General features: G+C 39.0%; 1 protein-coding gene across 1 annotated transcript in view; it reads right to left on the bottom strand.

Annotated features, from left to right (window-relative positions):
* Nucleotides 1–11389: 11389 nt before the first annotated feature.
* Nucleotides 11390–15159, bottom strand: part of mtbp (MDM2 binding protein) — a 30498-nt gene continuing 26728 nt past the window's right edge. The window contains 4 exon segments of the mRNA XM_080472513.1: nucleotides 11390–11867; nucleotides 11943–12008; nucleotides 13432–13545; nucleotides 14950–15062. Coding sequence (XP_080328639.1) covers nucleotides 11829–11867; nucleotides 11943–12008; nucleotides 13432–13545; nucleotides 14950–15062 — 332 coding nt within the window. The 3' untranslated portion in view covers nucleotides 11390–11828.

The raw sequence follows: 15159 nt of genomic DNA, 5'->3' as shown, positions 1-15159 counted from the left end.
GCTGGCACTTTCTCTAATTTTCATTATTTCATCAGTCTGTTTCTTTCTGGTGGAGACGTTACACACACTTCTGCATGATGACTAAAAATGGCACGCCCCTCACAGAAGCACATGCTGTTAAAAGCACCGGGCTTTAATAATGACTGATTAAATGAAACCAATCAAAATAATGTGTCAGCACCACTTTTTGACTTTTAAAATGGCTCTATTTAATAAAGATTAGGGGATACATTTACAGACAGGTGCTTGAAGTTATATGATTGTGGTATTTAACGCTGAGTCCGATTTTGGAAGGAGGGTTCAATTGTTACGAGTCAGCCCGATCTCATAGCCTTTTACATCCTTTTACAAGAGCAAATTCCTCAATCTAATTGATGTAAATTCAACTGAACGTAATGACATGTGGCCTTTGGATGTTGTTGTTTTGGGGTTTCTTTTCATGAACTTAAATGAGTTTGCCCCCTTCCTGCATGAGACTGACCTACATTAAGAGAACCACACTAAGACAGGTAGATATATATGCATATAACAATTGAATTTTCTATTTTCCTTATGTGCAAAGTTACTCAACAAATGAGTAAAGGAGTAGCGAGTAACTAATCCTGTACGAGGTGTTAATGACATGGCCAACAGAGTAGGAATGTACATTTACTGTTTTGACACTGAAGAATAGATGGAGGCATGTTTTTGAGGTGTATCATTTGTAGTGATTCTCAATTGACAATAGCTGTACTCATGTAGTACCACTGACTACCTGCGCTTTTACTGAAAGGGAGACACTGTGTTTGCCCTCTTCTCACAAGAAACACAAAGTACCAGTTTCTGGGAACCCATTATAAAAGAGATGCAGGGTGAGAAAGGGGTGTATGTGTGTGGGACGAAGGAATGTTTCTGGATGCCCTGCCAAGTGCCTCCAGTGCCCCTCAATGGAAGACTGTTAGTCTTTGAGGTCTCTTTTACACTGGGAACCTGGGCAGGGGGATGTGTGCGCATTAGCTTTGCTACACATGTCAATGGATCCCACAGGTGAGGCATACTGTCACAAAGATAGTACCGACAGGAATCTGTGGCAGTGATCATCCCATCTACTTTAAACAACACGGGAACGGCTTGTCATTACATGATTCGATCAGTGGAGCTCAATTTCATCAGAGACTGCGCGGCTGTCACAAGAAATCCTCCTACTATCAAGCAGGGACCGGAACCTGTTCACCTAGAATCCTTGTGAATAGCTCCGAAGGGACGCGTATGCTCTATTTTACTTTCTTGTGATCAGTATTATAGTCTAAATTTGTATGATGTGAAGTGGGAGGGAAGAAGACTTAAAAAAAAAGACAAAAACCTCAGAGAGAGGAGATGTGATATGACAAACAGGGAATGTGCATGAATGCAGGAGAAACGTGACAACAATACAAAAACAAATCATTACTCTCTCACTGTGACAATGGCAGGATGCAATGCAATAATATGCTTCAAAACAAGCTCTTGGAGCCTAAAGAACTTAATGGAGAAAACCATAGAGAAAAGTGGATCGTTATTCACATGAAAGGATGCAATAATGTTGCATTTTAACGCTCCACTGATGAATAGCTTTATATCCGCAATGTTTCCAAGTGTGTAATGTGGAAAGTGGAGTAACATGTTTCTTTTATCAGCTGATTGCATGTCAGTGCACTGGAGTAGATTTTCTAAAATATACAGAGCTGTGTTTTACTTCCAACACTTGTACTCCACTGACATTTATGACCAACCTTTTTAGTGCTACCAGTGGCTCCGACCCTGTTTCACTTACCTTGAGACACCTACAGATCATCCTGATGGGTGTTTACAACCGTGGCCATGCTCCAAGTCTGGGCTTATCAGGGTCAGCCTCCTCGTTACTGCGACTTTCCTGCAAATACACAACAGTTTTCCGTGAGCTTTCCACCAGTGCGTTTCTGGAATTGTGTAATTCACAGAAATACCATTGATTCATTGTCATCTAAATAAAAACGTATGCTTTCTGATTGCCAAAATCTAATCTGACTGAGATGTGATGTCACAGCTGGATGAACTATTTATATTCCCAGGAACACGTGTTGCTTTCGAATGATGGACAACCTTCAGCAACAGTACGCAGGCTTGGTCCTTTTCAAATCGTGCAAATTAGTCACGGAGGCCCGAGAAGGGTACGTCATCCCTGGGGTGTAGCTATGTTGTCCCCGAGTGACATCCTCACCATGTCTGCTCCATCTCCAAACACCGGCTCCATCCCCCTCGCTTGAATATTGATTCCAGCCTCCTTTTAATTTACAACACACTCTGTGGTTAGCACAAATTATGTAACAGTAGAAACAAAGACAAGGACATACAAATCCCTTTTCATCACACTTCTCTTTATTTCAGGTTTGTGGAATTATCTGTTTTCAGGGTTTGAAATGATCTTTGTTGAGCATATACTACTACTACTACTACTACTACAACTACTACTACTACTACTACTAATACTAATACTAATACTAATACTAATACTAATAATAATAATAATAATAATAACAATAATAATAATAATGATGATGATGGTCAGAGCAACTGAAAAGGGAACGTTTTGAAGGTTTAACAGTTTAACTTTTTGAAAAGACGCTGACCCCGTCTCCGTGTAACCTGGGGAAAATGCATCTTCCGTCCATACGAATGTAAATGTTTATAGCTCATTGTTCTCTGCAGGCCTGTGTGTCTGGTTTCATTCCAAAAATCAAATAACTGCACCGAGTAGTGGTCCTACCTGCTATCTACATCGTTTTCAGCGTATCTGCAGTGTAAACAGACATCATTTTCAAAACATTGGTGTGCAAACACAACACTTTTCTAAAATGAAAATGCAAAAAATATGCATCCAGCGTCCCACAACCCTGCACATTATGACGCGGTACAGAGGATGGATAGATAGACTAATATTGGTATTGGTGGAAGTTGCAAAATCAAAGGTGCTCTAAAAAATCTGTCTGCTGTTTGCCAGAACATTGCTAACAGATGAGGAAGTGTTCAGTGCTCCAGTTAATCCACCACTGATCACACTGTGACAGCACAAACAAATCCAGAACTGCAGAACCAGGGAGAGACTAGGACTGACCCATCCTGCAGCAGGAGACAGAACGACTACGACCACACCAGACAACTCAAAACTCCTTTCAAGACCGAGTGACAGATCCACGGCTCACACAGACACCACACACCAAACACGGCTAAGCAGCTCTCCACTCAACACAGTGAATCTATTGTTCTGATCTGCTTTGATTTGTGGTTTCAGTAGGTGTCGGTTATGCTTCACAAGGGCGTCGGGCTGCATGGTCAGTAACGATCCTCCTCGATCCAACACACACACACACGGATGTAAACCGGACCAGCCTCACCGAGCAGTGAGTTACATTCCCCTCCACATGTTCTCTTTGTTCTGTCCAAACACACACACACACACTCAGACCTGCATATGTGGGACACAGAACAAAGGGACACACACACTTTGTGGCGCGGACTCCCATCTGTGCACACAAGCTCACACAAAGACTCCCTGCTCTCACTCATACACATTGTGCGTCGTAGTGTTTGGCTTTTTGGATTAGATTGGACGTTGTGTGTTTTTAATGTATTGTAAATAAATGTTTTTGCATACAAAGAGTGGTTTCTTTAATGTCGTATGAGTGTGAATATCAGACATGAGCCTCTCCTGTACAGAACTAGGAATCATTAAATTTTTTGTTACTGCTCAGTTTGTAATTATGGTTATAGTTATTGAACTCATGAACACCAATTAGTAGTTATTCATATTTTCATGGGAATGATTAGACCAATCAATTCATAATGTCAACTTTCCCAGAGAAACTGAAAAAAACCCAACTAAAGCTATTTTTCAGTCATTTGATAGGTACAAGTTTGGACCGCTGAATTTATCTTAACATCAAACATCACCAGTGCCCAGAAGGATATGGCTGAACCATTCAAAGACACATGAATTGGTAGAAGTAGTGTTATTATCACAAGCGACAGGAACAATCTGATGATCAGGGAGATGTCTTTTAACAGAAGAAGAATAAAAGTGATGGGTAAAGGTGCTGAATATCTAAGTAAATCACACAATTTTAGAGATGAATTCATTGTAAGTGGACTGGAGGCACCATGTATTCAAAATAAACAGGTTTAGTACAACAGTCACTGCAGTTGAAGACAATATATTAAGACCTGGTTTTTCAAATTGAGAGCATTCAGCTAACATTTTACTTTTTATTTCAATTGAATTCTTACCATAATTTCTTGTATGTGGGATGTGGGGCTCGTCCCTCCACAGAAAACCTCTTATTTAGAGGATTACCCCCAGTGATATACTCTAATTACGAAACTGTCCGTCAATGTAATGTCCTTTGATGTGATTGATTACCATTTGTTGTGTGTGTGTGTGTGTGTGTGTGTGTGTGTGTGTGTGTGTGTGTGTGTGTGTGTGTGTGTGTGTGTGTGTGTGTGTTGGGGTATCTACTGAAATTAACTCTTGATTGACTGTTGTAACGTGTGTAAATCCACTTGTGTTGCATCGTGTTGTGTAAAAGCAGTGTGTGGATGTAGTAGTGTGACAGAAATGCCAGTCATCTGTGTGTGAGAAGCCCAGAGACCGAAGAGCTGTTAATGACAAAAGATCCATCAGCCTGAAACAATTGAAACAATCGAAGAGGTCAAGGAAATACAATCCGTCTTTAAAGGCAATCAATGAAAGCTTTCTTCCTCCAAAGAACAAAGCATTTCGCACTCCTAGCTGGTGAGAGTTAATCCCTCCAGCTCCTTCAGCGTCTAGGGTAGATATATAACTGAGTAAAGTTATCGACTGACTGCAGAAATGTATTCAATCAGCCAGAGACAAACACAAAATCATAACTTATGTCCAGATTCCTGATGTACAAAACGAGACAAAATGGCATTAGAAAGTCAGGTTTCATATGTGCAGTGGTGCTTGACATTCATTTGATGATATGATGGAACAGAAACTGTCTAGATACACAAAATTAGATCACAGTCAAGAAAAGAGCCAACACCGGGATCCCCATCACACGGTCCAGCAGCCGGACGTCAATAGCATCAGAAAATGAGACGCAACATTAACCTCCAGAGCCCTGAATGTTGATGGAAAACACAAAATATTAAATGATGAAATTGATATATATATATATATATATATATATATATATATATATATATATATATATATATATATATATATATATATATACGTATATATGTATATATATAATTTGATACGATTTTAATTCATATCTTTGTTCAAATGTGCCGGCTTTATCAAAGTATGAGTCATTTATTTACCTCAAAGAATAGCTATATAAGTCAGCAGGTTTGAACCAGAAACCTTCTTGCTGTCCATCATCGACAGAAGCAATTGTTTTGTTTTTTTATGTTTATCTGCTGCTGGTTTTGCTTCATGTTCAATACAATTCTAAGACATTTTTGTTTTTTCCGAATTCTTGTAAAGCCCTGGAATGCCTTGTGTGTTAATATTGTTCACATGAGACAACTGTGCTAACCACTGCACCACTGTGTCAGCCCCACTGATACATATCTATATCTATAACTCGAGTTGCACAATAGAAAAAAAAAAAAAAGGGATAACAAAGGACTGAAATTACAATGTGTGGTGTATCTGTAAGGCAGATGCGCCAAAAAATATTTTTTTTAATGGTCAAACGCAGTAAATGAGAGGGAAAAAATGGCTGTTGGTCATAAATTGGCAACCTGTTATCTTGTGACAGTCACTCAGTATTTTCTTTTAGATTTACCTCACTGTGCAGGCTGGTTGGCAAGCTGCGGTCTAATAGCTGCTAAGTAACTTCATCTTTATTTGTTTCAACCAAGATGAGCAACCCATGCACCGACTCCAAACCAACCACCTCAGTGGGAATCCTCAACACTAAACTAGCCTGTCTTAAAACTTAATATGGTCCGTCCCACACTAATTACCGTTCACTATGGTGTGCAGACACGGCAGTCTGTAAGCCCGAGTCTCTCGGGACGTCGGTTTCTTTCTACTTACTGCTTTTCAAAGTTCTGGGCCGGGCTGTCACAGTGAAAGTGATTTTGTTACAAGATACTTTGTCACCTGAATAAAAACATCATGTCTCGCTGATTGAAGGATAGAGAGTGTCTGCTCACGTCTGTTACTGAGACCTTCTGTCTCTTATAAAGCAGATCATTTTTTTGGGGTGGATCTTGTTTTATCAAGCTCGTAAGCGCATTCTTGTGGAGGCATAACGTGTTATTGTCTCACGATGCAATGAAAAGCTGCCATTGTTTACATTATAATGTGGATGCAATGCAGCTTTCTGGATGCGGTCAGTTTTCATGGAGCCAATGAATCTGGGGACTTCAAATCAATAAAGACGGCTGTGTTTGCTCCCAAACACTCCTCTCCGCTGGTTGAGTTTTAAGTTGTCACCATAGTTGCTGTGCCAGTTGAAATCAATTCTGGGTTCCACATTTAAAGTTTAAAGAGCCACTAATAAAGTTCTCATTATTGTTGTTTTTGTTTTTTTTTCAAATGATTTTATTTTTTTGCTCAAATCTCAGTTGATCCCACTGTTAATGACCGTTAATGACGATTGCTTTTACACACACACTCCTACAAAACAGACATGAAGACCCCCGAGTCTTGCCTTGGTCCTGATGTGTATGGATGCGGATATTGACACTATGTTGTCATGCAGAAACATGAGAAATACTAAAAAAAATATCAAGTCTGTATTGTAAAATAATATTGGAAGTTGTTTAAAAGCATCCATTGGATGAAGAAAGAGCCGTTGAGCTTTGAAGAGGCTGAACGGTGACTGGATCCAACCGATGCTGCATGTACAACCCGTCTCCAAACAGGATGTCATTTCTGGTTCTTTAGTGTTTTCACAAAAAAGTGTATCATCATTATTTCTATAACAGCAAGAAACACATTAGTTTGAGATGTGAGCAGCAGGATTAATTAAACCTGCCTTTTAGCCCTGTGGGGAGCGTGCCAACTGCACTGAATAAAACACTGCGGTAAACTCACTTACCTGCAACCAAACCGAAGCTGAATTGATCTGGCATAACCGGGACAGTTCGGCTACTTCTCTTATGCAGCTTTTGTGAAACTCTTCTCTGAGCAATAAAAAATAAATAAAAAATTAAATATGTTCTTCCACATATACTGTTCGTATCTGATAATACTTCCAGTGTCAAAGTGATCTCACTTACTGACCCCCTGCGGAGAGCAAACCTTCTCTCCAGAAAAGGAACACTTCATTTCAAAGAGTCCATTTCAAGTCACAGTCATCATTATGCCTTTAAAAAAAAAGAGCTTCATTATTCCCACACTAAAAAACTGGAACAAGGAATTTCTGTTCTTTTTTTTTTTTTAAAGCAGCAATTTTCTTCTGACTGGTCTAGAACTGAAATTGTCTGAAAAGCATTTGTTGCTGTTACTTTAACACTTTACGTTGAGAATAAATGTCTTGTTTCCCAGGGTTTGTGAAGGAGCGTATAGGCTGCTGGGTTCCCAGTGAATGAGGAGAAAAGACAGCTGAGAAAAGCAGGTGGGAAAAGCAAAGAAAAACAGAATCAAACATTGTAATTTTCGTAATTAATCTGCATGAATAATTCTGATCATCACAATTCAAGAAGGATGATTATGTTGCTATTTACTGATAATGTTTGTACAGTGGGATTAGCACATAGCTATCAATATTAGCATCAACTTGATATTTTAGTTAAAAAAAAGGGTTCGGGTACATTCACAGAATGCTTAGTTGTACCGTGTACCTCTTTTAACCTCTATGTGTTACATTTTGGCACAAATATTTGTACTTTGGCTTCCTTACGTTTCTAAAACTCGTATTTGGTCGACAAGTTACAGTGAAAGCGTCAAAGCAGCTTATGTTCACAGACGTGTGGCTTCATACTGAGGCTGAGGCCGTATGCAAACACTTCCTTTTCCTGTTACTAACATACAAGTACTTCTGTCACTTTCAAACGTAGTTCACAGAGTTTCATATGAAGCCCCAGTCGACGTTTCCTCATGTCAGAGAAAATTTTGTTTCTGACCCAAAACTATGTAGGGTGATCATGATCTGTGTAAGTGAGCGCCAGCTCAGTGCCAACAAAAGATGCTTTTGGCACAATGTGAGTGCTTGTGGATTTGACTCAGCAGACCCATAAAGTCTTTTAAAATGAAGCTGACCTTTGTGTTTAAAGATCAGCATTTACCGACATTTTAGGTTTAGCAGTCAGTGTGCGTCGCTTTCACCGTCCTTGATGAACTATTAATCTGATCTGCAGGATTGTAATAATCAGTGTCTGGAATAAAATAAAGATGGATCATTACGGCACAATCAAAGATTTGCACCAGTGACTTTTTCTGACTTGTAGATTCATCATGTGGACATTTCCTGGATTCACTTTCTTTTGGTAAGAATTAATTTACTGCTAGCTGACGATATCACTTACTTTTTCTTTATCTTTTTTTTTTTTGGTAAGGAATGGATGGAGCGATTTCCTGAATCTTGATATATAATTATTTACCCAGTATATTGATTTTATGCGAGGATTATATTCTGAGACGACATGTCTGAGATGTTGACATAGTTTCTTCAATGCCTTTTCAACTTTTAAGGACATTGCTGAACTCGTGGCAGAGGTGAAGGTCTAAGGTTTCAAGAAAGTGTAAACACAGAGCTCCAGCTCCCCCACTTCCTCTGCAAGACTTTATAGTTATTAGGATTCGATTCATGAAAGAGAAGACACCAGAGGTGCAAGAATAAAGATTCGGGATTTTCTTTAAATTTTGTGCCTGTGATGTTAATGCACCTAAGAGTCACCGTGTACCATCTTACACACACAAAGAAAGAGCAACTGCAAAAGATATTCAGTCATGTGACTCTGACATATTTTTGTCTCTGCAACTGAAACATCCTCAAAAACTTGGTCTGGTACTAACATTTGCTTTAATTTCTTGATGTTATTCCCCTACAGATAGAATCAGAGACAAAGCAAGGTATGAGAGTTTTCTTTGGCTGTGGGAGTTCATAAACGGCTTCAAGGTGCCACTGAAAGGCTTCTGAGGGTTGTTTTTTTAAATTAATTACAGAGTCTGCAAAGATTTCTATGATGGTGATTCAATGAAATGAACAGTTTATTTAGATTTTAGCATTAAACTTGTTTTGAATGTTAAAAATGTGTACTTTGTTGGTCCGAACCTGGTTATATCACCCGGCTTTGTCTCACCTAATGGAAAAACACTGACCAAGCCATTTCAACAGCGCATAATAAGGACGCCTCATTGCCCTGGACAAGATGCAATTTCTGTACTACATTTTCCTCACAGTGTGTTTCCTTTAGTTTAAAGACGTAAAGATGAAACAGTAAAGCCTTTATGGTTGAGACGGCGTTTCATAATAAAGCAGCATTATCACAAAATGACTTTAGAGAAACAAACTATTTACAGCTTCGGGTTCTCATAATGAGACACTTTAGGAGGAAGAAGAACTCTCCTACCTCTTCAGTTATGTAAATTGGCTTCAGCCTGCTTTCTCACATCTTTCTCTTCTTACTTTCTTTCCAAAGTCCCCTGAACAGGAACATCTCACGGTCATTAATAACATTTATTTTGTGCGGTACAACAACAGATGGCCAACTCATTTTTAATCTTCTGCAGTGTCCATTTCATGAGCATGAACAACTGTAAATCATCCTGGGTCTCGAATTTAACACATTAAATGTTTGCAACAGAAATCTGGGGGTTGGTGTGTATTTTTGTCCTTTTTATAGGAACATCTGACACTGTCTGGTGACTTCAGTTTGTTTTACATGCACAGTACATTTCAAGTCACCATACTAGGAAATCAGGCTTGAGTGACCCTTATCGTTTTAGTCCAAGGACTAATGATAAGCGTCACCATGCAGCGTCTCCTCCTCCCCTGTGCAGCCACAAAGACTTTTCCTTTTCTGGTCATTTTTTTTTTCCCGAATCAAGGACTTTGTCTGACGCAGACGCAGCCAGCTACAATGTAAACTGTTTTATCTGTGTTGTTGGTTCACCGATACTGGCAGTACGTGCAGCTAATACACTTTGTATCATCTAACACTCGGTGACGTTGCCAAACACTGCTGCTCTCTTCTCACAAAAACACAACAAATATGTTTCCTTTTTCTGTTTACGAGTACTTTAACACAGTAAACAACAACTTGCTTTTGAAAGGAGCCAGTTGTGTCTATTAAGATGTTTCTTTATATATACAGTACGTTCAGCTGTTAGGTTCCTCTTCGGTAATTCCACAATGTTAAACATGGTTGTCAAGAGGAGCTTTAAAGTTTAATGATGTAGAAAAATAGAGGCGGTTTTTATTCGATACTCAAGAAACAGATACAATTCAGTTCTGTAATGTGCAGCACATTGAGGTGAGCTTGACACAGAGGCCGTACAGCACTAAGACCTGGGTTTGTCTGCATGTTCTTCCTATGCTTGTATTAGTTTTTACTGTCGGAAGACACGCATTTTGAGGAATCTAAATTCTGAATAGAAAAACTGAATGGACCTCTGACCAGTCTTTTACCGGGTTGTTAACCACGTATGTGCATTGAGAAAGGAAAAAGACTTTCCAACAATGTCACTGTGTTATTACAATAAATTCAGCTAATAGCCATCAGGGGAAAAAGATTATTTTAGAACATTGTTGTAAAAAAAAAAAAAAATTTAGAGGAATAATGAAGAGCCAAATGACGAGGGACAGAATTACAGCCATCATTTAAAAACACTTCTTCAGCCCGGTGTGAAATAATGTCTCGATCAGTTTGTGAATTACAAAGTAAAATATGTTCAATTTATTCACACCACAACTTTACTGTGGTTATGTTGACGGATTTGCACAGAAGAATAATTTACTCCAGTGAAGTTCTTGAAATGGACAAACAGAAAGTGAGTTGATTCAAGTTAACTTTTCCAATTTCAGAACTTCTGTTTTCCCCTATAAGAAACCTGTGGTCAGCATCTCCTGGGAGGCAGTTTGATTCCCGTGGAGAAAAGCTCAGCACGAGGCTTTTTTTTTTTTTTTTTTTTTTAACAGTTTACAGTTTGGATGGAGAAATCTAAGCAGTATTTTCCTGACGCATCTGGACTGAAAGCCAACTTGTACAAACAGGACAAATCTGTCAGTCATAATCAGCTCTGCATAATGTGCTGCTCTGGTCGTGGATTTGTTTTCACCCTCATCACTGCGGCTCCGCACACGGGGCCGTTCGCTGTAATATAAAACATATTTCTCAGACACAACATACACTCATATCGCTTTCCTGAAGACACCTGCTCAAGTTGCGATGCACTGAACAAAATAGGATCAAATACATTTATTTGGTTACAACCAGTGAATGACAATGAACAAATACACAAATAAAACGATGCACATCTACGGCAATAGAAAATTGTTGTAGGAACTTAAAAAGTAGTGAAGGGTTTAAAAGCATTAAATAAAAATGCTGCAAACAGAAATAAACTGCAGCCAGATTAAAGTGTGTTTGTCTGTGTGTTTCCTCTTTCGAAGCTCTGAAGCTGTGTGAGGGGATCAGAGTGGACAAACACATTCAAAAGCATTTAATGATAGGGTGCTATCCAATTCTCTGAGGAGTAAAGAAACACTAATTGACATAAAAACGGATTATGGCAATTAAAACGGCTTCACTGGAACAATGTACAACTAATCTGAAGGTTTAAAAAATAATCATTCATTAAAACGTGACACTTTTTGAAGGCAAACACTTATTAGTCTTCATCATTATCTCTTTGACATCTTCTCCAGCACCCAGTCAATCACCTGCCGCAGAAAATAAAACAATGAAGAGTGTTGAAGGGTCAAACAAATGAGCTCTCGTTGTTTAGTTGCTTTTACCTGTTTAACGTTGCTGCTGGCTGCTTTCTTCATCTCGTCGTGCAAACCCCGGGACGTCTTCAGATCCTGGGACGGAGCGACAGAAGAGACTCGGTAAATTGGAATTGTATTGTAAAGATTAAAGATTTGAGACTGATTCACTCAAGTGTTTCTTGTGTGAACTTGAGAGGGAAAAGCAAACAAGGAATTGAGCAAATATATTTAAGCTAAGTATGTCCTTTGTGTTCCCGAAGACCTTGTAGCAACCAATAAAGCCAATAACATCGATGAGTTGCAAATAATGTAATAAAATATTACAGATTAGATTTTTTACAGCCATAATTGAGAGAGTAGAGCATAGTTTGCCTCCTCTAAGAAGGAATATGACAACGAAGGCATTTATTTCGATCAGATCAGAAAACTGCAAAATAATCTGCCAAAAATGCTTGTATATATTATTTTTTATGTACTATTGCAATATTGGCTGCACTTATTTATTTTTTATTAATTTGTTTAAATGCTACTTCAATTTATTAGATTAATTGGCAAAAAGTTGTTACGATAATGGCTCAAGTACCCTATTGGTTATTTGCACTACAACAAGTTCACATTTTAGGCTTTATCACATTTAAAATGGCAAAATTGCTTCACATTTCTAAGATTACATTTACATAGAAATAAATCTATTTTGTGCTTGATTACATTAACGACAGCTGAAGGTGCTGATGCCTCAAATTGTGGATTTTTCCTGTTTTTCCTCTGCCTCCGTGTGCTTTTTCTTTTTCTTTTTGATTTTGTATTTTGTTTCCTTTCTTGCTGTGAATATATGTTTGGTCAGTAGGTTGGTGCGTGAACCAGTGATTGACACGATTTTATCCTTGAAGTACATTCAGACTGTCTATCAATAACTGTAAGTGCTGGTGGCCACACCCGCTTTCATCAAAACACAAAGCCACTGGGCTACTTCTCAGATCTTCAGATTCTAGAAAGAGTCCTCGTCTGGTTTGATTTGACATATGAAAATCTAATTTTGACAACATCCGAGCAGAACACGTCATCTCTGATTTACCAGTGGGACTAACGGGATTTAAGGTGGTTATGTTTCCTCAACAAACCTCAAATCTGTTGTTCTTGCTCAGTGGTACACAAATAAACAGAGCAATCTTTATGACGGATTTCACAACTGGAGTCAACGACCAATAGCGGTGCAATGATCCTTGAAACAAAATAAATATTTTTACTTGTAACAGAACAACTTGACGCTTTGCTACAAAAATGAAGGATCTGAGTCCGTTTTCCCATGATGCTTACATTCCATTGGAAATTACAAGGTCATACTAAAGTAGATAACATTACAAGCAACTACAGGAAGACAAAAAAAGTCTCAAATGACACATATTGTCATGATAATTTCTTCTGAGTGTCTGTAAGAAAAGACAAAGCAGCTCCTGGATGCATAGAGGAAATGAAAGCAACAATACCGACTGTTTCAGGGCAGTAAAAGACAAACCTTGAGATAAAATTTGGAGATATCAAACAGTCTCTTGCTGCAGGCCTCAAAGCTCTCATGCTCGGCAGTGATCCCATGGTGTTTGAGTGTTTTAGTTACCACCTCCTGCAGCATCTGAGGAAACAAAAGACAGAAAAACACATTTGTATTAGCGCAAGTGTGTACCAAACCATAAAATCTTTCAGAAAAAAAAAAGTTCTGTTAATCCCAATCCCACCAAATGCTAATCGGGTTCACAGAAACTCATTTTAGCAGAGTTCCTCTCTTTAAAAAGAAATGGATGTCAGCGTGTCTTTGGGCGAAGTCCGTGCAAACAAAAGCATGTCTTTACAATCGAGTGCGAGTGCACAGGTACAAACATACAAGTATAGTTTGTGATGGCCGAGGAAACGGACCCATGGAATAAACAGATTCCCCTTTAATCTCGTCACAGCGACTGTTATGAGGAAGCATCATACAATATTGTGAGAAACAATCGCTGCCATTCAGTCTCATGAGGAGAAAAAAAGCAGCTTTTAATCTCCGCCCTGAATAAACTGCTATCATTACTTCTGAATAGGACCAACTGTTCTTTCCTGTACTCGGGTTCGGTTGATAAGCGTGTTTGCATAGTAATCAGAAATCAGAACAAGTCAAGGACGGGATGCAGATTGTGCACTGTGCATAAGACAGACCTGCTGTGTGTGTCAGTGGATATTTCCATATGTGTCCACATACTGTGCACAGCAGTAAAAAAAAAAAAAAAAAAAAGAAGAAGTGTATAGGCCTCTGGAGGTGGAATAACAGTACAGTTGTTGCAAATGTCACAAAACCCCACATTATGATGCAGCCCACACTTCAAAATCACAACATGCTAAATTTAAAATATCTATCTTTGCAGCGATGTCACCTGTAACAGAAAAGCTGCTTTTTTTTCTTTTTCCATTTCACCAAATGTAAGCTCACCCTCCTACAGCAAGAATATCCCCCACCTCGTACCCGGGTGGGCACCTTTCCATGTAAAGTTTGCATTTTCTCCCATTGCACTTTAGTACTCAAGTACTTTAGTTTCCCTCCCACAGTCAAAAAACACATTTTTGAGGTTGATTGATCACTATAAATTGTCCATAGATGTGAATGTGTGTCTGTCTCTCTGTGGCTTCCAATATGCAATCAGCAATTTAGAGTAGCAGGTTTGCTCTCCTGTTCAAATTACAAAGTAGTGAAAGAAATTAAAATAGAACTGTATTCACTTCAGTTCAGACCTGAACCAAACAACCTTGCAAAACTTTGGAAGAAGTCAACACTAAGTGCTCTTCTGTGTTTCTGTAAACTTCTGACTGAATAGAAGCAAACTTGAAATACATAAACAAGCAAGTTTGGCATGCTGCGACGGGTCCCTGTTTCCATGGTTACCATTATTCTGGATTCTATTTATTTGATTGTTCATAATTTTTAAAGCATAAACGTGTTTTCCAAAACAATTACTGCAATTGCTCGACGGTGTGTCGCCCCATTCACAAACAGACACGCCCTCACCCTGTTGTGCTTCTGTGAGCGGGACTCCTTGGAGAGATTGTCCTCTGCGGGTCCTTGCTGCGTCTTCTGCTGTTGGGGTTTCGGTTTGTCGGCACAGGGGGGAGCCGCCAAGCCTGAGGAGTCACGTAGGAAGTGATGGGCACAATACCTTGTACAAAGTGTAAATCGTTAAAAGAAACTCTCAAAAACAAACAACTGGTAAAGGAATAG

This window comes from Lipophrys pholis (genome assembly GCF_963383615.2).
Source record: "Lipophrys pholis genome assembly, chromosome: 9".
NCBI classification, from domain to species: domain Eukaryota; kingdom Metazoa; phylum Chordata; class Actinopteri; order Blenniiformes; family Blenniidae; genus Lipophrys; species Lipophrys pholis.
This window is presented reverse-complemented; position numbering and strand designations above follow the sequence as displayed.